The sequence below is a fragment of the Peromyscus maniculatus genome, chromosome 4 (genome assembly GCF_049852395.1).
Source record: "Peromyscus maniculatus bairdii isolate BWxNUB_F1_BW_parent chromosome 4, HU_Pman_BW_mat_3.1, whole genome shotgun sequence".
Classification (NCBI taxonomy): Eukaryota; Metazoa; Chordata; class Mammalia; order Rodentia; family Cricetidae; genus Peromyscus; species Peromyscus maniculatus.
Genome location: NC_134855.1, coordinates 15,618,017 through 15,639,461, shown reverse-complemented (window position 1 = coordinate 15,639,461; position 21,445 = coordinate 15,618,017). Strand labels below are relative to the sequence as shown.

The following is a 21,445-nucleotide window of genomic DNA, read 5'->3' as shown; positions in this document are numbered from 1 at the left end:
GGCTCCTGTTCTCTCCCCACCCCAATCCTGTTACACCAGTACAGTGGGAAGTGGTCCTGACCTCTGGGGTCTGGAACTCCATGTCCCAGGGGCCTAGCTGCCAGAGGGTAGAAGGTGAGTACTGTAAATGACAGGATTCACCACGGGGCCAGGAGCCTAGTAATGTAGCTAGTTGTGTACAGCATAGGAATGGGGCTAAGTGAACTTGGGACATCTTTTCTTTTTTTGGTTTTTCTGTAGCTTTGGCGCCTTTCCTGGAACTCACTCTGTAGCCCAGGCTGGCCTCAAACTCACAGAGATCTGCCTGTCTCTGCCTCCCGAGTGTTGGGATTAAAGGCAGGCGGTGGTGTCATCACCACCACCCAGAGGGACATCTTTTCTCATGGCTGGTTTGGATACCTCCTGACCTGCGAGACTTTAACAAGGCTGTAGCAACTGAGAACTCCCAAGAGTCTGGGGAGATGCAGAACTGCCTGCTTGGAAGCTGTGCTCTCAGAGGCCTAGGCAGCCAGTGGAGAAGTAGGGCTATCTACAGACACAGGGAAACTGTCACAGGCACGGAATACAAGTGTCTTCTTTTCCTGTCACCTAAGAACAGACAAAGTGCTTGACTTGGAGGAGTATTATATGTTTCCCTCAGAGAATAAGTCCAGCTTTATGGATCCTTTTTCTTTAAAAAAAGGGCTTCATACTGTACCCCAAGCTGGCCTACAGTTCACTATGCAACCTAGAATGGCCTGGAACTTAAGGCCACCTTTCTTCTTTAGTGCTGGGTTTATAGGTGTAAACTACCAAGCCTGTTTTCTGGATCTTCTTAGTCAACAAATACTTCCAAACTTGTTGCTGGGAAGCTGTGGCAAAGGGCGGGGCCACAGGACACATGGAAATAGGAGTGAGCAACACCGTGGCTGGGAGCTGGGTCCTGGTGGCGGCAATATACGGGACCAAACAACTCTGAGGAAGGGACAGTCTGAAGAACCCCAGTCCATGCTGAGCCTTAGAACCAGAACAGCTGGGATAGAGTGTTGCCAGCTGTCTCAGGCTCTGTGCTGACCACCATGGCATAGCAAAGCCCCTCACAGGAAAGTGGTTTGTGCGCGCTAGACTCCGGGAAAAGACTAGGAGAGTTAAGGGATAGGGCTGACCTCAGTTCTGCTTTGAAGAGGACAACCAGGGGAAATGGCAGGCCATCTTCCTTACCAACAGGATACATGGTAGCTGGCAGATGCCACAAGTCTTTGCAAAACAACCTTTATTGAAACATCAGAGGCCATGGGGATGGGCCCTAAGGTTCAGTTCTGGAGTCAAGATTCTTTCCTCAACATGCCTGGCCTGGGCCCCTAGTGGCTGAGCAGAGTGAGTGGCTCCCACAGGACCTGGACCAGGACCAGGACCTCCCTGGCAGCCCAAGGGGATTTGGGGGCTTCAGAGAGAGGCCAGTCATGGTGCTAACCAGGAGCTCAGGGTCCCCATGGCACCTGTGAGTACAGAGCGAGGAATTCCTTTCCTATTGGACTGTCCTAGGGCTTTTCTTGTCACCCAAGGCAGGTGGAGGTCAGAAGTTGCCCCTCTGGGCTCCTGTGATAGTGAGAAGGCATCTGAGGCCACGAAGAACAAAGATGCTTTAGGACAGACATGTTGGGGACTGAGCAGCCACAGGCCACGGCTGAGACAGGCACTCGTCAGCTGTCCTTGCCTCCACTACTCTTCTGGTCTGAGGCTGTGGCTTTGGTCAGGTTCCCAGCTTCCCGCTTGAGGACACTGAGCAGAGTCTGAGAGCTCTCCAGGATCTGGAGCCAGAGAAATCAAAGAATCGTTACTTCTCTGGCAGGAAGATCCCACCGCCTCAGCCTCTCTCACACTGGAGAGTGGGCATCTCCACCTGGCCCGTGCTGAAACCAACGGGCCACAGGGGAAGGAGACCACCCTCGCTCCCGCCCTCCCTGCAAAGCCAAGCTGGCTTAGTTCCGACCCGCACCACGCACTCTTCCCCAAACACCGCAGCTCACTCCCTGGGATCCCACAGGCGGCTCCACGGTCCCGCCTGCAGCCTCGGAGCCGCGGCGGGGGCCCCAGCCCCAGCTCCTTGTGTGCGGAGGCACTGCCGGCGCACAGCTGAGAGCCCCACCTTGAGGTAGGCGGCCTCGGTCTCCGCGATGGTCCGGTCAAACTCGTTGCGAGAGGCGATCTTGCGCGCCAGGTTCTCGTTGACGCGGGCCAACTTCTCCGTCAGCTGCCTCACCTCATTCTGCAGCCGCTGCTTTTCGTCCTCCTCCTGCTGGATCTGCCGGCACAGCTCCTCTCGCTTCTGACACAGCTCCTCGATGCCTAGGGCGGGCGGGAAGGCAGAGCGGTGGGCTGGGGCTCGTGAGCTCCGGACCCCGACCAGCACCAGACCCACCGGGCAGGCCGCCGAGCGGGGCTCGTGAGGCGTGTCCGCGCGGCCTCCCGGGCGAGCCGGCCGGCCCCTGGCCCGCGGCCCCCGGCCTCCCGTGCCCGCTGCTCACACTTGACCAACTCGTTGTTGTAGTTCTGCAGCGCCGCGCCCTGTTGGGTCATGGTCGGCGCCGCGTCCGGAAGCCTCAACCGCCGCCCGCACGGCCAGGCCCGCGCCTGCGCACTGCCTGCCTCCCCAGCGCGTGGGCACGCCGACGTCACGGCGGCGCGCCAGCCCCTTGCCGGCGTCATCAGCGTGCGCTGCGCTGGGCGGGGCTCTTCGGTGGACGGGATGGAGGCCGAGGCTGTGGCGGTGACGGCGGCCGAGGCGGTGGCAGTTGCCGCCGCCGCCGCCGCCGCCGCCGCCGATGACTGCGACTCTAGGCCTGGACAGGAGCTCTTGGTTGCCTGGAATACCGTGAGCACTGGTCTGGTGCCGCCGGCCGCACTGGGCCTGGTGAGGCCTGGGGAAGGTTGGCGGGCCTGTATGGAGGTCGCGACTCTGCATGCTTTAGGAAGTCCACCCTTGTGTCCTGACAGCTCCGTGCGAGCTTTCTGTAGTAGGATTGCCGCCTTCCTCAGCTATCTGATTCGTTTGGTTCCCCCAGCAGCCTTTGGCTGCGGAGGTTTTTCATTCCCCTCCTCTCCCCTCCCCTCCTTTTACCCCTGCCCCGCCCCCTCTGCTCACGGTTTTCCGTGCTCCAGGCATCTTCCCGGACCAGCGGTGCGGTCCCGCCAAAGGAAGAAGAGCTCCGCGCAGCGGTGGAGGTTCTAAGGGGCCACGGTCTGCACTCTGTCCTGGAGGAGTGGTTCGTGGAGGTGCTGCAGAACGATCTGCAGGGCAACATTGCCCCGGAGTTCTGGAATGCCATCGCCCAGCGCGAAAACTCTGTCGATGAACCCCAATGCCTCCTGCTGCTCCTGGATGCGTTCGGCCTGCTGGAAAGCCGCTTGGATCCCTACCTGCATAGCCTAGAACTCCTAGAGAAATGGACTCGTCTGGGCTTGCTGATGGGCACTGGAGCTCAGGGGCTTCGGGAGAAAGTTCACACCATGTTGCGTGGAGTCCTGTTCTTTTCCACCCCCAGGACATTCCAGGACATGGTCCAGCGCCTCTATGGTCGTTTCCTGAGAGTCTATATGCAGAGCAAGAGAAAAGGAGAAGGAGGCACAGACCCCGAGCTAGAGGGTGAGCTAGACAGCCGGTATGCCCGCCGCAGGTACTACCGACTCTTGCAGAGCCCTCTGTGTGCAGGATGTGGCAGTGACAAGCAGCAGTGCTGGTGCCGACAGGCACTGGAGCAGTTCCACCAACTCAGCCAGGTCCTGTGAGTACTGCCCCTTTGGCCATGCCCCAATTTCTTTGGATACCCCATTTGTCCTGAATTTAGTAGACATCTGTATAGAGCTAGCAAACTGATGAGGTCTTTTCCATCTGTACTTGTAGCCAAGAAAATTTTTTTTGGTATTATCTATCTATCTATTTTATTTTGAGATAGGGTTTCTCTGTGTGTTCCTGGCTGTCCTGTTACTCTTTGGGACCACGTTGGCCTCAAACTCTCACATCTGCCTGCCTCTGCCTCCCAAGTGCTGGGATTAAAGGTGTGCCACCACTGCCCAATATAGCCAGGGGTTATTGTGTGGCAAGTTTACACTCTGTCCTGGACACAGTTATGGGGTGTATGCACTGAGTATCCTTAAGGGAAGGGCCCTCCTAAGTTAGGGGCGGGTGTGTGTTGTGGGTTCTTCATGAGCAGAGATCTCCTCCAGGCATAGGCTCAGTCTGCTGGAGCGGGTCAGCGCCGAGGCTGTTACAACCACCCTGCATCAAGTGACCCGGGAAAGGATGGAAGACCGCTGCCGAGGAGAGTATGAGCGCTCTTTTCTTCGTGAGTTCCACAAGGTGAGAATCTTCTCCCTGGGCTGTGTCCTGTGAAGAACAAAAGTGGATTTTTGGCAGACCTGATACCAAGCAGTAGGCAGGTTGACCAGGAGTAGTGATGGTGGAGGGTTATGTTGGTGCTGTGTAGAGGCCAGTCCTGGGTCTGGTGACAAGGACAAATCTGGTATTTACTGAATCGGTCTGTGTAGAGTCCTGTGGCTAGAAGCAGAATCCTGGGCCAGAGGTGGCTCCAAGGAGTTTCCCCAGGCAAGTATGGCAAGGCAGGCCCACCAGACTCTCTTCTTTCCATTGCTCTACAAAAATGTGTGCTCACTTAACAGTTCTCTTCTGGATTAACCTACCACCAGTCTGTACCCTAGCATGGAGTTAGGGTGTCCCAGTGAAGTCCTCTGGTTGGCGATGCTGTGGAGGTATGGTGTGTAATTCTGCTATGGGGTTCCCAGCATTGTGGAAAAGCTAGGTTCAGCCCCATGAAGCTGTCCACCCTGTTTCTGCTTCATTCCTGACCTCCCGTCTTTCAAGTGTCTATCCCCTGTGGATGCATATTAGGCTTGATGGGGAGTGATCGGAGTGGGTATCCCTGCAGTGATGACCTGGAGTCATGAGCCTAGAAACTGTTGGAGCAACCACATTGAGAAGTGGGCAGTGGAGTGTAGGTTTGATGCTTCTGGCCTTCAAAAATAGGTGGTGGCTCCTCCAGGTTCCTGCCAAAGGTGTGCGGTTACTGAGTCAGGCTGGAGCTTTTAAGTGCCATACACCTCACACAGTAACGATCGTCCACAGTGGATCGAGAGAGTGGTTGGTTGGCTTGGCAAAGTGTTCCTTCAGGACAACCCCACCAGGCCAACTTCTCCAGAAGCTGGGAACACACTGCGACGTTGGCGCTGCCACGTACAGAGATTCTTCTACCGGATCTACGCCAGCCTGCGGATTGAGGAGCTGTTCAGCATCATCCGAGGTTGGTCCTGCCTCTTACCTGTAGAACCTTCCTTTTCCAGTGACTTCCTGTGGTTTTGTTGGCAGGGTGGTGAGTTTGGTTCCTGCTTGGGACTGGCCCCTGTGTGTCACTCTGTCATGTGTGGTTATTATTGATCAAGTGTCAACTTGTAGAAAGTGTGTAAGACAGGGCTGGAGAGATAGCTCATCAGTTCAGAGGATTTGTTGCCTCTGGAGGCATCACCACCCCTGACCTCAAGCTCTACTATAGAGCTATAGTAATAAAAACAGCTTGGTACTGGCATGAAAACCAACATACAGACCAATGAAATCAAATTGAAGACCCTGACATTAATCCATGCACATATGAACACCTGATTTTCGACAAAGAAGTCAAAACTATACAATGGAAAAAAGAAAGCATCTTCAATAAATGGTGCTGGCAAAATGTACTAGATGTCAATATGTAAAAGATTACAAATAGATCCATATCTGTCACCATGCACAAAACTCAAGTCCAAGTGGATCAAAGACCTCAACATAAATCCAGTTACACTAAACTTAATAGAAGAGAAAGTAGGAAGTACTCTTGAACACATTGGCACCGGAGACCATTTCCTAAATATAACACCGGTAGCACAGACCCTGAGCACAACAATTAATAAATGGGACCTCCTGAAACTGAGAAGCTTTTGTAGGGCAAAAGACACGGTCAGTAAGACAAAAAGACAGCCTACAGAATGGGAAAAGATCTTCACCAACCCCACATCTGACAGAGGATTGATCTCCACAGTATATAAAGAACTCAAGAAACTAGACATCAAAATACCGAACAGTCCAATTAAAAAATGGGCTAAAGAGCTAAACAGAGAATTCTCAAAAGAAGAATCTCAAATGGCTGAAAGATATTTAAAGAAATGCTCAACATCTTTAATCATCAGAGAAATACCACTTTACACCTGTCAGAATGGCTACGATCAAAAACACCAATGACAGTCTATGTTGGAGAGGATGTGGAGCAAAGGGAACACTCCTCCACTGTTGGTGGGAATGCAAACTTGTACAACCACTGTGGAAATTAATATGACTGTTTCTCAGAAAATTGGGAATCGATCTACCTCAAGAACCAGCAATATCACTCGGGCATATACCCAAGGAATGCTCAATCATACCACAAAGATACATGCTTAACTATGTTCATAGCAGCATTATTCCTAACAGCCAGAACCTGGAAACAACCTAGATGACAGTCAACCGAAGAATGGGTTAAGAAAATGTGGTACATCTACACAATGGAGTACTACTCTGCAGAGAAAAACAATGTCATCATGAAATTTGCAGGCAAATGGATGGAACTAGAAAAAATCATCCTGAGTGAGGGGTAACCCAAACCCAGAAGGACAAACGTGGTATGTACTCACTCATAAGTGGATTCTAGATATAAAGCAAAGAACAATCAGACTGCAACCCACAGAACCAGGGAGGCTACATAGCAGAGGCTTATAATAAGTTTTGGTTTTACTCAATCACTGGGCAAGCTTCAGTGAAACATTTCACTATTAGGATAAGAATTTGTACTGTATCAAGCTGATAATAGAAAATAAATAAATAAATAGATAGATAGATAGATAAATAGATAAATAGATAAATAAAATATAAATAAATAAAATTAAAAAGAAAAGAAAAAAAACAGTTCTCTTAGGAACAACTGAATGAGCTTAGAGGGAGGCCTGCTGTGGACGCCATTTTTTTGTTAATGGCTGTAAGTGAGCAATCTAAAAGTGATCAAAAGGCTTTTCAGGAAAAAAAAAGAGGATTTGTTACTCTTCACAGAGGACTCAGGTTCAGTTAGCAGCACTCATGTGGCAGCTCACAGCTATCTATAGCTCCAATTCCAGGGAATCCCAAGCCCTCTGCTGGCCTCCACTGCTGCCAGGCATGCACACGGAGCATATACTTACAGGCAGACAAACACTCCTTATAAACAAATACTCATACATACAAAATTTTTAAATCTTGAAAAGATTTGAAGGCAGTCCTCAGTAATTGCGGGACTCATTTGACAAATTGTTTTTCTCTTTTCCCAAGAGCCTTAAATTGATTTCAAATTAAATTTCACAGCATGTCCACCTTGGGACAGTTTAGCTGTCTACCACCGTACACCACAGGAGGGATGACTGTTGTGAGAGTTAAGGCAGCTGTGGGTATGATAGTCTTTGAGATCAGTGAAACAGTCAACTGTGCCTCTGGTCAGATGAAACTGTCATCTCCGGTCAGATTGGCCTCTAGTGAAGGTTACATTGAAAATTACAACATTTTGTACCTGATGGGTGACTCTTGTCTGTGCCCCTGCCAGGTTGTGTATCTTGTACTACACCCCCCCACACACACACACCCGTTAGTGCTTATTACACCTTTGTACTTACCTATTCCTGTGGCATGGTTCTCTTACAGACTTCCCAGATTCTCGGCCAGCCATTGAGGATCTTAAGTACTGCTTGGAGAGGACGGATCAGAGGCAGCAGCTGCTTGTGTCCCTCAAGGTGGCCCTAGAGACTCGACTCCTTCACCCAGGTACCATGTGTGGCCACTGTGGACTAGCCAAGTAGCCCTCAGGCTCACATGAAGTTCCTGAGAAAGGAACAGGTTAAGAAGCAATGTTTGAAGTTCTTGGGAGAGCTGGGTTAACTTGAGCTTTATCCATCTTTGGAGGAAGTCAGAGCCTGTCTGACTTGGTCTACAGGTTGTATGTGGTCTTTTTAGAATGGGCTGCCTGGTAAGGGGAAGGTTTATGTATTATTACTTTTTGTGTTTCTGTGACCAAATGCATGACAGAATCAACTTAAGGGCAGAAGGATTTATTCTCTTTGTCTCAGAAGGTTACAGTCCATCGTAATGGGAAATATATGATGGCATAGTCACACAATAGACAAGAACGCCAAGACTTCAGGAAGTAATGTACTTCCACTCGCTAAACCCTGCCTGCTAAAGGCTCTGTGTGTGTGTGTGTTCCTGGTTTTTTTTTTTTTTTTTTTTTTTTTTTTTTTTGAGACAGGGTCTCTTTATTTGACCAGGCGGCCTTGAACTCGCAGATATCACCCTGATTCTGCCTCCCAGTTGCTGGGATCAAAGGCACACACTACTACATACGGTTTGCTAAAGGCTCTTGGGCCTTTAAATTTACACCACAAGTTGGGAATCAAGCCTTCAAAACATGAATCTAGCCGGGCGGTGGTGGTGCACGCCTTTAATCCCAGCACTCAGGAGGCAAAGGCAGGTGAATCACTTGTGAGTTTGAGGCCAGCCTGGTCTACAGAATGAATTCCAAGACAGCCAGGGCTACATAGAGAAACCCTGTCTCAAACAAACAAACAAAAATGAGCCTAGAGGGGACATTGATTCAAACCCTAACAGACTGCTCCTTGGAAAATTCTGGAGACTGGTCTTATAAGTCAATTGAATGCGGTAGGGGCAGGAGGTAATCTGCAATCTCCTTGAATGAGTATCACATGGTAACCTTCCAGTCACCCAGCCAGTGTGGCCTGCTGAATACTCAGGTTTTAGCATTCAGGAGCCTGCTGTCCAGACGGTTGTATGATTTCTGGCTCCTCTTTCCCACTGTAGGTGTCAACACATGTGACATCATCACTCTCTACATTTCTGCCATCAAGGCATTACGAGTGCTTGATCCTTCTATGGTCATCTTAGAGGTGGCTTGTGAGCCTATCCGTCGCTACCTGAGGTAGGTGCCATTAGCACTTGGTTCACTCCTGCTGAGCTCTGTTTGGTGTCTGCAGAAGCCAGAGAGACAGACAGTCCTGATGTGCCACAGACATGGGTCGGATCAGGGCAGCAGGTCTCTTTCCTTTTGCTAGCGCTAGGTAGTTGTCCTTTCTAACACAGTGTCACTGTGGGTGGGGGTGCATGTGTGCGTCTGTGTGTGTCTCTGTGTGTCTGTGTGTCTGGGCCTGCTTTCCCAACCCTCCCATGGAGAGAAGCTTATCCAGGGTCTACAGCTTCACCCTTAGGAACCTCTGTGATCTCTCTGGTGGATTCCTTGGCAAAGCTGGCCAGAAAGCCCTCAGGCAGCAGAGTTTGTAGGTTTGGGGATTAGTGAACCAGGTGCCACATTAGTGACTCTAGTACCTGAGAAGCTGATAGTGTTACCAAGTTTTCTGCTTCCTGGTCATTCAGTCCCTCTCAGTATCTCAGCCCCTGCTTTTTTCAGAGTAGTGTTTTTTGTTTTGTTCTTTTTCTTTCTGTGAAACCAGATGGGCCTGTCTTTAGTACATGCCAGTTAGAACTGGCCACACTAGGATGGGCTGCAGGTGTCATGATGCCCATGTACATCGTTGGTGACAGCGACATTCAACCCTGGCAGGACACGAGAGGACACAGTGCGGCAGATTGTGGCTGGGCTGACAGGGGACTCGGATGGGACTGGGGACTTGGCTGTTGAGCTGTCTAAGACCGACCCGGCTAGCCTGGAGACCGGCCAGGACAGTGAGGATGATTCTGGCGAGCCTGAGGACTGGGTCCCTGACCCTGTGGATGCTGATCCAGGTCAGTTTACCTATTAGCTTCACCTTGGCCCTCTCCTAGGCTTCTTTGGAGGTCTGTTGGGTTCTGTCATGTATGTGGCTACCCATGCCTGGCTGTATTAGAATCAGCATTGTCTCAAACGTGAGGGGTCAGAGGTCAAGGCCTTGCTTAACACTGGCCGTTTTGCTATGTTTCCTCACTGTCTGCCCACCCCAGCCAGCTATAGTAGGTGCCTTTGTGGGTCATACACGAGAGAACAGATTCATGGGAGTCTGTGTACCCCACTTCTGGCTGTGATTTGGTCCTGTTCCTCAGGTGTATTAACGTGGCATCCTCTGGCCAAGTCCCATCTCTTGCTTGGCCACAGTCTGCTGGGTTTGCAAAGTCTGTATATTCTTAGGTCTTAGCATAAACTCTGCATCTTTAGGCTTTCAAAGGAAAATCCAAGGACCTTTCTTTTATTCCTTATGCTGACTGAGGACTCAGGAAGGTGCCTGTGAGATAGGAGGCACTGTGGATCAGAACAGTTGCCCTGGGTCAACCAGCCCTGGGTCAACCAGCCCTGGGTCAACCAGCCCTGGGTCCGCTGGGAGGCATATTACTCCCAGCTGCCTGGGACATTGAGAGCAAGCCTTCCAGGCCATGCTAGACTGCTGTGTTCAGCAGATGAACTCTGAGGTGTCACTGTCCTTGTCACGGTGCCAATGGTTGCCCCTCTCCCCAACGCTGTGCAGGGAAGTCGAGTTCCAAGCGGCGCTCTTCAGACATCATTAGCCTGCTGGTCAGCATCTACGGCAGCAAGGACCTCTTTATCAATGAGTACCGCTCCCTACTTGCTGACCGCCTCCTCCACCAGTTCAGCTTCAGCCCTGAGAGGTAAGGCAAGGGGCCGGTTGACCTCCAGGGGGCGCTGAGGCATAAAGCCTTCATTCTGTATTTGGAGGAAAACACATGACCATTACTGCCCTTATTGGCCAAGGTGACCAAACTCTGGCACGAGTGCTTCCTGCCTTCCCTCCAGCCCAGGGTGTCCTGGGCAGAGTGGGTTGCCTGGGTGCCAGTTGAAATGGAGGCACACTGCAGCCCTTCCCAGAAACTTGTCCTTCCAGGGAGATCCGTAATGTGGAGCTGTTGAAGCTGCGCTTTGGTGAAGCCCCCATGCACTTCTGTGAGGTCATGCTCAAGGTAAGTGTCCAGGACTCCCCAGCCAGTTGTGCCCTCCCACCCCCCATTCAGCCCAGGACATTGATGAGATGCCCCTTCTTAGGACATGGCAGATTCCCGCCGCATCAATGCCAATATCCGTGAGGAGGATGAGAAGAGGCCTGTGGAAGAACAACCACCATTTGGTGTCTATGCTGTCATATTGTCCAGTGAATTTTGGCCCCCCTTCAAAGATGAGAAGCTGGAAGTCCCTGAGGACATCAGGGCAGCCCTTGACGTTTACTGCAAGAAGTATGAGAAGCTGAAGGTACAGCCAGTAGTCCTCTTGGTAGTCTGTGTCTCTGGTCACGCCATCAAACCTCACATGGAGTTTGCCCATGTGGCACATGTGTCCAGGTAGCGTAGCTGAGACCAAACGATGTGGAAGCTGGAGTTCCAGTCGGTGGTATGGCCAAGTTCAGAGATTCTTGCTCCTGAGCTTGTGGTCAGTTATTGCAGGGGAGGCAAGAGTCCAACACACTCCACAGGTGAAGATGCCCACTCTCGACCATAGGAGACAACCTAATGAGTGCTCTGGCCCAGAGATGCTAAGAGGAGAAGGTTGTGGGGTGCAGGCATCCACATGGCAGGCACCCTAACTGGAAGAGCATGTGGGACCCTGTAGGGGTCAGGCTAGGAGCAACTAGGTGAATGTACAGACAGGTGTGGCATGGGAACATCTGCAGCATCTTGTTAGTGATGGGGAAATGCTGAGTTTAGATGTGTTTCTTCCTGCAATCGGAAGGCCTTGTTCTGTTTTGGGCTATGGATCTGTGCCCTGGATGAGGAGTCCCTTTGAGAACTTGAAAGCACGTTTCCTTCAAGGGGCAACAAAGTGGGACCCAGATGGAAGGCCCTGACAGGGGGAGTTAAAGGGGAGTGTTTGGCCAGTAGGTATGAGAACCTTGCTGCCCTCAACCCTGGCTCCGTTTCTGGAAGAGTCTAGGTATGGTGTTTGTGACCTTTACTGACACCTGATGAAAGTGGGGTTCCTGGCAACAGTACATCCTACTGTGGCCCGTTCCACGGTGATGTGTCTAGTTAGAGTTTTTGAGTACCACAGTGCCGCCACTTCCTGGGTGAGTGGTCCCAGTGGCCGGTCCTGTGTTCTCAGTGTCCTCTCCCACTGTCCTCTGACTGCTTGGTAGTAAGAGGTGCCTGCTGGCTTGGCTGGGTGTTCACCCTGAGTCCCAGACATGGCTTAGCCACATCTTGTTGCTCAGGCCCAAGGAGTTAGGGTAGCCATACTCTAGTGTCCTTTATCTCAATTTTTGCTGGACACTGGAATGGCTCTGGTAAACCCCGGGGCTATGCTTAGAGGTCAGGCCTATGGCCACAATTCCTTTATCTTTCACCACAGAGCTCCCAGGGGATCTTACTGGTCTGTGGTGACTGACTGTGTGGCCCATGTATTGTGACTGGGAAGCTAAACTGGCTGTAACCAGGGGCAGCCACTGATACTGCCTCCTTTTCTGTCTTTGGATTGGGTTTATTGGTGCCTCTCCCTTAAGAGCTGCAGGGGTCCCAGGGGAACTTCAGAGCATCCCTTGGCCAGCAGAGTGGTAGAATCAGGGTCCTGGGCACTACCTTAATGAAAAACTGCAGATGATAGGGTTACCAGACTAGAAATGTGTTGATGTTGGGTTGTGCCTCCACGAAGAATTCTCTAGGGGAAAGTACCTTCCTGCCTCTTGTAGTTTCCAGTAGCCCTGACTGATCTTGGTAAACATTATTTCTTTTGTTTTGTTTTGTTTTTTGAGACAGGTTTCTTTATGTAGCTCTAGCTGTCCTGGAACTCACTCTGTCCTGGACCACTCTGGCCTCAAACTCACAGATCTGCCTGCCTCTGCCTCCATTGTACTGAGATTAAAGGCATGCGCCACCACTGCTACACTGTTAAATGACATTTCTTCTTTTTTTTTTTTTTTTTTTTTTTTTAGATTTATTTTTTATTATGTATACAGTATTCTGTCTGTATGTATATCTGCAGGCCAGAAGAGGGTGCCAGATCTCATTATAGATGGTTGTGAGCCACCATGTGGTTGCGGGGATTGAACTCAGGACCTCTGGAAGAGCAGTCGGTGCTCTTAACCACTGAGCCATCTCTCCAGCCCCTAAGTAGCATTTCTTTATGTCCAAGTTTTCTCTTATGTCTCTATGTCTGTTTCTCTCTTCTTCTTTTTTTTTTTTTTTTTTTTTTTTTTGGTTTTTCGAGACAGGGTTTCTCTGTGTAGCTTTGCGCCTTTCCTGGTGCTCACTTGGTAGCCCAGGCTGGCCTTGAACTCACAGAGATCCGCCTTCCTCTGCCTCCCGAGTGCTGGGATCAAAGGCGTGCGCCACCACCGCCCGGCTGTTTCTCTCTTCTTAGGATACTAGTTATATCAGATTAAGGACAACCTCATTAGCAGATTACATATTTAATGACTCCCATTTCCAAATAAGCCTATATTTGGAGATAGGACTCTGAGCATCACTGGAGTTAGGGCTTCACTATCTCTTTGAAGATAACAGTTTGGCCCATGACTGTCTGTGGCTTCTAAAATTAATTGTCTTCCCATGAGCAAAGTACATTTAGCCAATACCTCTAACTCTTTTTTTTTTTTTTTTCCTCGAGACAGGGTTTCTCTGCGTAGCTTTGCGCCTTTCCTAGAACTCACTTGGTAGCCCAGGCTGGCCTCGAACTCACAAAGATCCACCTGCCTCTGCCTCCCGAGTGCTGGGATCAAAGGCGTGCGCCACCACCGCCCGGCTAGCATCAACTCTTAAATCTCTTAATCTAGGTGTGGTGGTGCACACCTGTGACCCCAGCACTCAGGAGACTAAAGCAGCAGGATAAGTGGTTCAGGGCCAGCCTGGCTATATAATGAGACCTCCTCTCCCCGCCCCCCCCCCCCCGCCCCCATAAAAAGGCTTATCCATGTGAAGCAGGTTCCCTCTCCAGCTTGATGCTGTGAGGTTGTCTTGTTCCAAAGCACAGAGGTGAGAAGGGTAGTTTAGAAACAGGCACTCCCAAAGGGAGCAAGCAGATAGAGGGCTCAGGAGCCCCAAAGCACATCTGAAGCCCAACAAGAGAAATTCTGAAGTTTGATAACAGCCCTCTGGCTCAGTGCTGTCCTCTGGGCTTGCCAAGCAACCCCACATGTCAGTATGGACTTCTGTGTTGTCTCTGTCGCTTTCATTCAAACTGTTAGGTACTGCTGGCAAAAAACTCAAAAACCTTGGTGGATCCCGGTTAATATTTCAGTGTCAAGCTGTCAGGTGACAGGAGGGTCCTGAGCCAGCTGTGGCGGGGCATGGCTGGCATCCCAGCACTTGGAACGCAGGCACAGCGGCCGCTACTAGTGGAGGCTAGCCTGTAGAGCAAGCTTCAAGACAACTAGGGCTATATAGTAAAGCTCAGTCTAAAAACTAAAGAACGAAGAAAAAAAGTCGCAGGAGCGGTGTCTTCCTGGAGAGCCCATCAGTAAACTGATGTCTGCTGAGATGATCAGTAGGATCTACAAGTCACACAGACTGTCAAAAATGTCAGGCTACAATCTGGCAGTGTTCACTAGCCTCAGTGTCTAGTATTGTGTTTCCCATTTCCATCTGAGCCCTCACCAGGAAAGGTCCTTAACGCCCCCATTTCTACCCACATTGTTCTCCATGGTTATGCATCCTCTAGGGTGATGACAGCTCTTCCCCTTCCGAGCCTTCGCCAGCGTCATCTTATCTTCCATATTACACCAGTTGTCTCCCACCAGTCTAGGCTCTAACTTTCACATACTTCCCTATTGTCCAGTCCCAAAGCCTCTTCAGTATTCTCAGCTGACCTCAAAACTCGGGCTGGCTTCTGCCTCCCAAGTGCTGGGATTAAAGGCATGTGCCACCACCACCTGGCAGAGTCTACATTTATTATGACTGCTGTAACAAAGTGTTAGGGACTGGGGAGTTTAGTTTATTTTTTTGGTTTTTCAAGACAGGATTTCTCTGTGTAACAGTCCTAGCTATCCTGGAACTCGATTTGTAGACCAGGCTGGCCTCAAACTCACAGAGGGGCACTGGGTAGTTTTAAACAGCAGAAGTTTGTTGTTTTAGTTCTGGAAAGTAGAAGTTCAGTATCATGGTGTTGGCCACGCTGTGCTCCCTCTGACACCTAAAAGAAAGCACTCCCTGGCTTTCCCAGCTTTTGGTAAATGACAGACTCTATGCCTCATAGCCGCTACCTTCTGTTATAACCTTCTCTTGAAAGAATGCCAGTCTTATTAGATGAAGGCCCGTCCTACTTCAGTATGACCTCTTCGTAACTAATTACCTCTACGTCAACCCTGTTTGCACATAGCTCACGTTCTGAGGTACTGAGGGGTCAGACATGAGAGGGACACAGTTTATCAGCAGTGCCACAGTTTTGTTATGGCTGCTCAGGAGCCGGCACTGGAACCAAGTCTCCTGCTCTTGCTGCTGCCTGCTAGGGATGCCATTGGTGCAGGCCATTGGTGCAGGAGCCATTCCTTGCCAGGTAGCATGCCGTATGAGCCTGTGCCTTGTTCATCTGGACCTGTCTGGAACCCACTGGATTATTCTTGTTGATTCCTGCCCAGGCTATGCGGACCCTCAGTTGGAAGCACACCTTGGGCTTGGTGACAATGGATGTGGAGCTGGCTGACCGCACCCTGTCTGTGGCAGTGACCCCAGTGCAGGCAGTGGTCTTGCTCTATTTCCAGGACCAAGGTGAGTCCCTAGAACCCGTCTCTTAGGGCCAGTGCTAGGCACTGCTGTCCAGTGAGCTGTGAGGTGACACACAACCCCGCCCTCACCCCCCTACCGTGTGGGTAGGATTTAGGGGTAGCAACCATTCTTCTAACCCGAGTCAAGCTGGACGATGCATGTCCCTGCGGGGGCCCAGCTGGCTACCAGGAACTGGAGAAGGTATAAACTCCAGTGTACCCTGCATTCCTTTGGCTCTGCACAGCCAGCTGGACCCTAGAGGAGCTGAGCAAGGTGGTGAAGATGCCCGTGGCACTGCTGCGGAGGCGGATGTCAGTGTGGCTGCAGCAGGGTGTGCTGCGGGAGGAGCCCCCTGGCACCTTCTCCGTTATTGAGGAGGAGCGGCCTCAGGACAGAGACAACATGGTGCTGATTGACAGTGACGACGAGAGCGACTCAGGCATGGCCTCGCAGGCTGACCAGAAGGAAGAGGAGCTACTGGTGCGTTGGCCGCTCCATAGTGGGCTGGGGGCGGGGGGCAAGCAGGTGGCTGACTGACCATGCCTGGCTTCTGTTCCCAGCTCTTCTGGACATACATCCAAGCCATGTTGACCAACCTGGAAAGCCTCTCTCTGGAGCGCATCTACAGCATGCTCCGAATGTTTGTGATGACTGGCCCTGCACTGGCTGAGATCGACCTGCAGGAACTCCAGGGCTACCTGCAGAAGAAGGTCCGTGACCAGCAGCTCATCTACTCTGCAGGTGTCTACCGCCTGCCCAAGAGTTGCAGCTGATGTCCCCCTTCCATAGTATTCATGCCTGTGTGGCCCCTGGATAGACAGCTCGGTTACCTTCTGACCCCATGTCCCTGTGCCCAGTCCCTGTCCATTCCTTGCCTAAAACCTAAAGTACAAATTAAAGTAGATTGGTTCATCCTTTCGTGTAGTTTTTTGAACCCCATGGACACATACAGGTTTGTCCTCTGTGGCCACCCTACCTTAGCTCTACAGGGCCTGTGTTCCCAGCAGCAGGTAATGGGGCTACGCTACGCAGCCAGGCCTACCCCCAGCCTATACTTCTGTGTTTGGGCAATAGATCCCCTGAAGCTGTCATCTATAAGCTGCCCAGGAACCCTGCTGGGACTTGTTTGGGATGAGAGTCAATAGGGTTAGTTGCCCAGAGTCTACTGAGTTAGGCTTGTAGCCCCAGCCTGCTTTTGTGGCCTTTAAAGGAACTCTTGGGTCTTCTCTTCTGTGTAGCCTGTGTGGAGTTAATTCCAGGCTTTGTGCTGTTAGGACTTTAGCACTCCATGAGATCTTCCAAGGTGAGGCAATCTGAGTCAAATACATTCCTGTGTCTAGCAGTCAAGGGCCACTTAAGGACATACCCTGGTGGCCAAAGGATTAGGTCTTTGTTCCCCTTTCTTGCACCAGTATATATGGCCATACTGCTTGAAGCTTACATGTATATATTTAGATTTTTTCATGTCCTCAAGACTTGGCAGTCGGAATTACAGGACCAGGGCAGGGGTGAGAGGAGAAGCCAGGAACCAGTTCAATCCTTTCCCTCAAGTTAGGGCTCAGCCACCCTTGAGAGCAAGCAGGCTGTGTCTCAAATACCAGTTGAGGACAGGCTAGCCCTGTGAAGGACAGACTAGAACCTGGTGGAGCACAGTATGGGCTCTTGCTTCGCTGTCCCAGAACTGCTGTTTTCAAGCAGGAAATACCCTGACCTGAGGCATCATCCTCCAAGGGAACAAAAGCCCTTTGGAATCATTGCTTACACATCCTGATCCTTGCCCAAGGTGGATCCCAGACCACAAACCACACCTAGTTTCAGCTGCTGCCACTACCCCAGATGCCCTTCCCAGTCCCCTCAGCCCCAGTTGACACTGCAGAACCCCGCCTTTCATCCTCAGCTACTGGCTTTGACTTATTCTGTACTTGGGTCCTGAGCAGAAATCCCCTTCAAGGGTTTCACCTCTTCCTGTTCTAGAGGGATCGCACCTCAGGTTTTAAAGGGGTGGAGGCGGGTATTAGAAACATGACCTTGGCCGTACACCTCAGGTTTTAAAGAGGTGGAGGTGGGTATTAGGCACATGACCTTGGCCGTACACCTCAGGTTTTAAAGGGGTGGAGGCGGGTATTAGGCACATGACCTTGGCTGTACACCTCAGGTTTTAAAGGGGTGGAGGTGGGTATTAGGCACACGACCTTGGCCATAGCATACGGGGTTCCCATAAACCCAGGAAGCCTTGTTCACAGTACTTCAGGAATGAGGTTTGTTCTCCTCTAGTCCCGGTTCTCAGACCCTGCCCCCTACCCCACGAAAGTGCTGTTGCCACAAGAAGAACTATCCCTCTGAGTTCTGGTGACAGCAGAGGCCACGAAGGTGTTCCTATCTGGTACACACCACCTAGCCACAGATGGGTGTGTCTTTGTCCTAACCAGGATGTAAACTTGCTAGGCTGGCCCGGCAGGTGACAGTGCCAGCCACTGGGCCCCAGGCACACCTTCTGCCCTACAGTCCTTTAGACTAAGTTTGTGGATGTGCCTTAAAGACCAGAGAGGAAGTCGGTTCTCATCATTTAACCAATACAAACGCTCATGTCAGGAGCTGTTCCTGACGGCCAACTCTAGAAGGGTACCTGTGTTTACTGCCAGGGGTGTCCCCAGTGATGAGGGCCACTGGGTTCAAGCTGTGCCCTCCCCTCCTGGCACCCTGTTGGCCCCAGCTGGCAGGAGGCTGGGCTTAGTCAGCTGCGGGGCTGACATTTCCTCCTTCTGCCTCTTAGTTTGCTTGGCAGATCCCTCAGGGGAGAGTGGCAGTAGGGTGGGGTTGTACTGCATCCCAGCCTGGGACTCCAGGTTCAGGACAGAGGTGTCGTTAACCCTGACCATGCCAGCCTGGGACTCCAGGTTCAGGACAGAGGTGTCGGTTAACCCTGACCATGCCAGCCTGGGACTCCAGGTTCAGGACAGAGGTGTAGGTTAATCCTGACCATCCCAGCCTGGGACTCCAGGTTCAGGACAGAGGTGTCCATTAACCCTGACCATGCCAGCCTGGGACTCCAGGTTCAGGACAGAGGTGTTGGTTAACCCTGACCATGCCAGCCTGGGACTCCAGGTTCAGGACAGAGGTGTCGGTTAACCCTGACCATGCCAGCCTGGGACTCCAGGTTCAGGACAGAGGTGTCGTTAACCCTGACCATGCCAGCCTGGGACTCCAGGTTCAGGACAGAGGTGTCGTTAACCCTGACCATGCCAGCCTGGGACTCCAGGTTCAGGACAGAGGTGTCGTTAACCCTGACCATGCCAGCCTATAGGCATTGAGGCCTGACAGACACGAGCCAGAGACTGCAGTCCTTTCTGAGCTGCCTGCTCCCTGGGGGTAAGAGTCTAAGGATATGGTGTGGTGTTCTGCTCAGGCCTATGTAGCCAGTGACTCTCCCATCCCAGTGGATGATCAAGGATTCCTTAGGATGCCAGCGGTCCTCTAATCTGGGCTTTAAAGGCTGTATGAGCTCAGTCCTCCGAAGCAAACAAGGGGAGCAACCGAGCACATGCACCTACCCTGCCTCCCATTGCCTCCTTGTCCCCTACCTGCCTCAACTTGGGGAGGTCTTGTTGACAGGAAGCCTGGTAGAGCCCTAACTCAGAGCTCTGATGTTAAAAAGCAAACCGAGGCCTTGGTCCCCAACACCAGAGAGCAAAGCAGGGTTCTCCCCCATTTAACTACAAGTGCTGTCTGTCTTTAAAACTGGAGCCCTACTACCCCGTGACTCAGATCTGGCGGGAGCTTGCAGACCCTGTCTCCTTTACCTGCTCCATCCAGGGTCGTCTGCCCAGGACTCCTGGAATGCCAGCATCCAAGTGGGAATGAAGTTCAAGGCAGCCTGGGTGCTCTGAGGCCCTGCCCCCACACCCTCTGCCTCACAGCCCCACTGTGAGGTCAGCACCTTCCAATGAGTTCCGTCTAGAGGTGTGTGGTGGGGCTGGGGGCTGGACATGGCCCCCTGTCCCCGGCCTTACTCCTGCCCAGCTGGCAGCCCCCTTGGCCTGATATGTTTGTCCCTTTTACTCATCCCTGCTGCAGGTGCCTCCTCCCGCTAGCCCCCCCCCCCCAGCCAGAGTCCCTCCCTTTTCCAGGCAGGGCAAGCCATTTGTGTCCTGAGGGCCACCGGGGTGCGGGGTGCGGATGTGAGGTGTCCACAGGCAGGTGACCGGCCCCCGGGGCTCGCGGCCTTGTCTCTGCAGCTGGAACCTACTGCGAATGCAGCCTCGGCCTCAGCCGCGAGGCTCTCATTGCCCTCATCGTGGTGCTGGCTGGTGTCAGCGCCAGCTGTTTCTGTGCTCTTGTCGTTGTGGCGATCGGCATCTTTCGGTCCAAGGGGTGCGTGAACTCGGAGTCGGGCACAGCGGGGCCCTGGGCTGTTGGTCGTGCTCCCAGGGGCCCCTTCTTAGGGTGGTATGTCACGAGAGGCTGGGGAGAGTGTTTCCCAGAGTGCATGTGGGGTGTGGGGGTGACAGGAAGAGGGAGGTTCCAGTGGCTTCCAGGCACCTGGAATGAGCGTTTCTCCAGAATTCACACCTGTCTTTGCCCCCCTCAGTGATTCGTGCTCCGGACTCGTGGAAGACAGGTAAGTGTGCCAGGGGGATCCTCAAGGGGGAGCTGTGTCCTCTCTCTGCCCACTCCTGGAAGTACAGGTCACAGTGGCATCCAGAGCAATGTCCTCAAGGGCCGGCTTCTCTTGGGTGGCCACGGCCCTGCCAGATCCTGCTGACCTAGCCCATCACACAGGTTGATGGGACCCTTTGGGGTCCAGGAAGATCACTTAGACCTGCACTCGGTGCGCGTGGAGTCCCACCTCTTGGACCCTGACCTGGAGGTATCCATGCCGTCCTTGGAGAACACTGACCTCATGACCATCCCCATGGAGGTTCCTCTAGAGGAGCCGCCTTCACCACCACCTCCACCGCCTCCACCGCCAGAGTAGTGGAGGGCAGCTAGGCTGGGGAATTAAACAGTATTTAGTGATCGTGTGCTGTCCTTCTTGCAAGTCCCTCCGGGTAGTGTTTGTCATGGATCATGGGAGGTGTCTCCACCCAGGGGCACTGAGCCCACCTGGCCAGTTCAGCTTTTCTCTTCATCTTCCTACTGTTGGTCTTACAAAGATGACTGACCCTGGGCTCTTCCTACTTCCCAGATTCCCCAAGACAGGACCTGCAGCTGGCAAGTCAAAAGGGAGCTGCACTGACCAGACTTGGGCCAGCACACTCCTTTCCACTGACTGTCACAGCCTCAAGGGCTCCAAGGTGGAGGGGGTTGAAGCAACTGCTCTCCTACATTCCCTCTTTAGCCTCAGGTTAAAGATCACTACACTTCAAGATCTTTCCTTTGCATTTAGGCCCATCATGTGCTTATACCCCCATCTATCCTCTGTCCAGGGACTGAGCAGCCTCTATGGGGTCTTTTTGCTGAAAAGGAATGACTTTGAAACTGGGGTATGGAGCAAGGCACTGTGAGCTGCATTCTGTGTGGAGCCGATGGGTTTGATCCTGCTCTTTAGGTCTCAGTGGGGAGTCCAGTGGTCTCACCAGCTCCACTACAGGCTCAGGGCCAAGCCAAGACGAGCTCTGGACAGGTGGCTGGCAGTATTGGGCATTGGCTCTGTGCCTAGCCCCCGCCCAAGGCAAGGAACCAGCTGTGGGACAGAAATTGTTGTGCTTGGGCAGGAGA

The 21,445-nt window shown here is 52.1% G+C and overlaps 3 protein-coding genes and 1 long non-coding RNA gene across 4 annotated transcripts; 2 read left to right on the top strand and 2 right to left on the bottom strand.

The window, feature by feature from the left end:
* Window positions 1-1,235: 1,235 nt before the first annotated feature.
* Ssna1 (SS nuclear autoantigen 1) lies at window positions 1,236-2,667 on the bottom strand. Its single transcript, XM_006981047.4, has 3 exons — window positions 2,508-2,667; window positions 2,129-2,328; window positions 1,236-1,790 (listed from the first exon to the last, which is right to left on the bottom strand). Exons 1-3 carry the CDS (start codon window positions 2,557-2,559, stop codon window positions 1,683-1,685), a joined length of 360 nt encoding a protein of 119 aa, XP_006981109.1. The 5' UTR covers window positions 2,560-2,667; the 3' UTR covers window positions 1,236-1,682.
* Window positions 2,668-2,682: 15 nt separating this feature from the next.
* Window positions 2,683-16,641, top strand: Anapc2 (anaphase promoting complex subunit 2). Its single transcript, XM_006981046.4, has 13 exons — window positions 2,683-2,893; window positions 3,142-3,764; window positions 4,207-4,339; window positions 5,123-5,297; window positions 7,730-7,849; window positions 8,900-9,017; window positions 9,657-9,838; window positions 10,552-10,693; window positions 10,927-11,002; window positions 11,085-11,288; window positions 15,601-15,730; window positions 15,972-16,207; window positions 16,288-16,641. The coding sequence occupies exons 1-13, from the start codon at window positions 2,729-2,731 to the stop codon at window positions 16,498-16,500; spliced, it is 2,517 nt and encodes an 838-aa protein (XP_006981108.1). The 5' UTR covers window positions 2,683-2,728; the 3' UTR covers window positions 16,501-16,641.
* On the bottom strand, window positions 3,908-19,648 carry LOC143272852 (uncharacterized). Its single transcript, XR_013050440.1, has 3 exons — window positions 19,528-19,648; window positions 7,702-7,906; window positions 3,908-4,366 (listed from the first exon to the last, which is right to left on the bottom strand). It is a non-coding gene; the product is annotated as an uncharacterized LOC143272852 (long non-coding RNA).
* Window positions 19,649-19,660: 12 nt separating this feature from the next.
* Window positions 19,661-20,744, top strand: Tmem210 (transmembrane protein 210). Its single transcript, XM_006981045.4, has 4 exons — window positions 19,661-19,801; window positions 19,963-20,098; window positions 20,316-20,345; window positions 20,507-20,744. The coding sequence occupies exons 1-4, from the start codon at window positions 19,714-19,716 to the stop codon at window positions 20,700-20,702; spliced, it is 450 nt and encodes a 149-aa protein (XP_006981107.1). The 5' UTR covers window positions 19,661-19,713; the 3' UTR covers window positions 20,703-20,744.
* The last annotated feature ends 701 nt before the right edge of the window (window positions 20,745-21,445 follow it).

Excerpts from the sequence above, each read along its gene's own strand:
- Ssna1 (XM_006981047.4), bottom strand. The coding sequence starts at position 2,559 with ATGACCCAACAGGGCGCGGCGCTGCAGAACTACAACAACGAGTTGGTC. Across the intron at positions 2,329-2,507 it reads CAACAACGAGTTGGTCAAGT|GCATCGAGGAGCTGTGTCAG; the intron begins GTGAGCAGCGGG and ends CGCCCGCCCTAG. Across the intron at positions 1,791-2,128 it reads CCGAGGCCGCCTACCTCAAG|ATCCTGGAGAGCTCTCAGAC; the intron begins GTGGGGCTCTCA and ends CTCTGGCTCCAG.
- Anapc2 (XM_006981046.4), top strand. The coding sequence starts at position 2,729 with ATGGAGGCCGAGGCTGTGGCGGTGACGGCGGCCGAGGCGGTGGCAGTT. Across the intron at positions 4,340-5,122 it reads TTCTTCGTGAGTTCCACAAG|TGGATCGAGAGAGTGGTTGG; the intron begins GTGAGAATCTTC and ends GATCGTCCACAG. Across the intron at positions 9,018-9,656 it reads CCTATCCGTCGCTACCTGAG|GACACGAGAGGACACAGTGC; the intron begins GTAGGTGCCATT and ends CAACCCTGGCAG.
- Tmem210 (XM_006981045.4), top strand. The coding sequence starts at position 19,714 with ATGGCCCCCTGTCCCCGGCCTTACTCCTGCCCAGCTGGCAGCCCCCTT. Across the intron at positions 19,802-19,962 it reads TTTACTCATCCCTGCTGCAG|CTGGAACCTACTGCGAATGC; the intron begins GTGCCTCCTCCC and ends TTGTCTCTGCAG. Across the intron at positions 20,346-20,506 it reads TCCGGACTCGTGGAAGACAG|GTTGATGGGACCCTTTGGGG; the intron begins GTAAGTGTGCCA and ends CCCATCACACAG.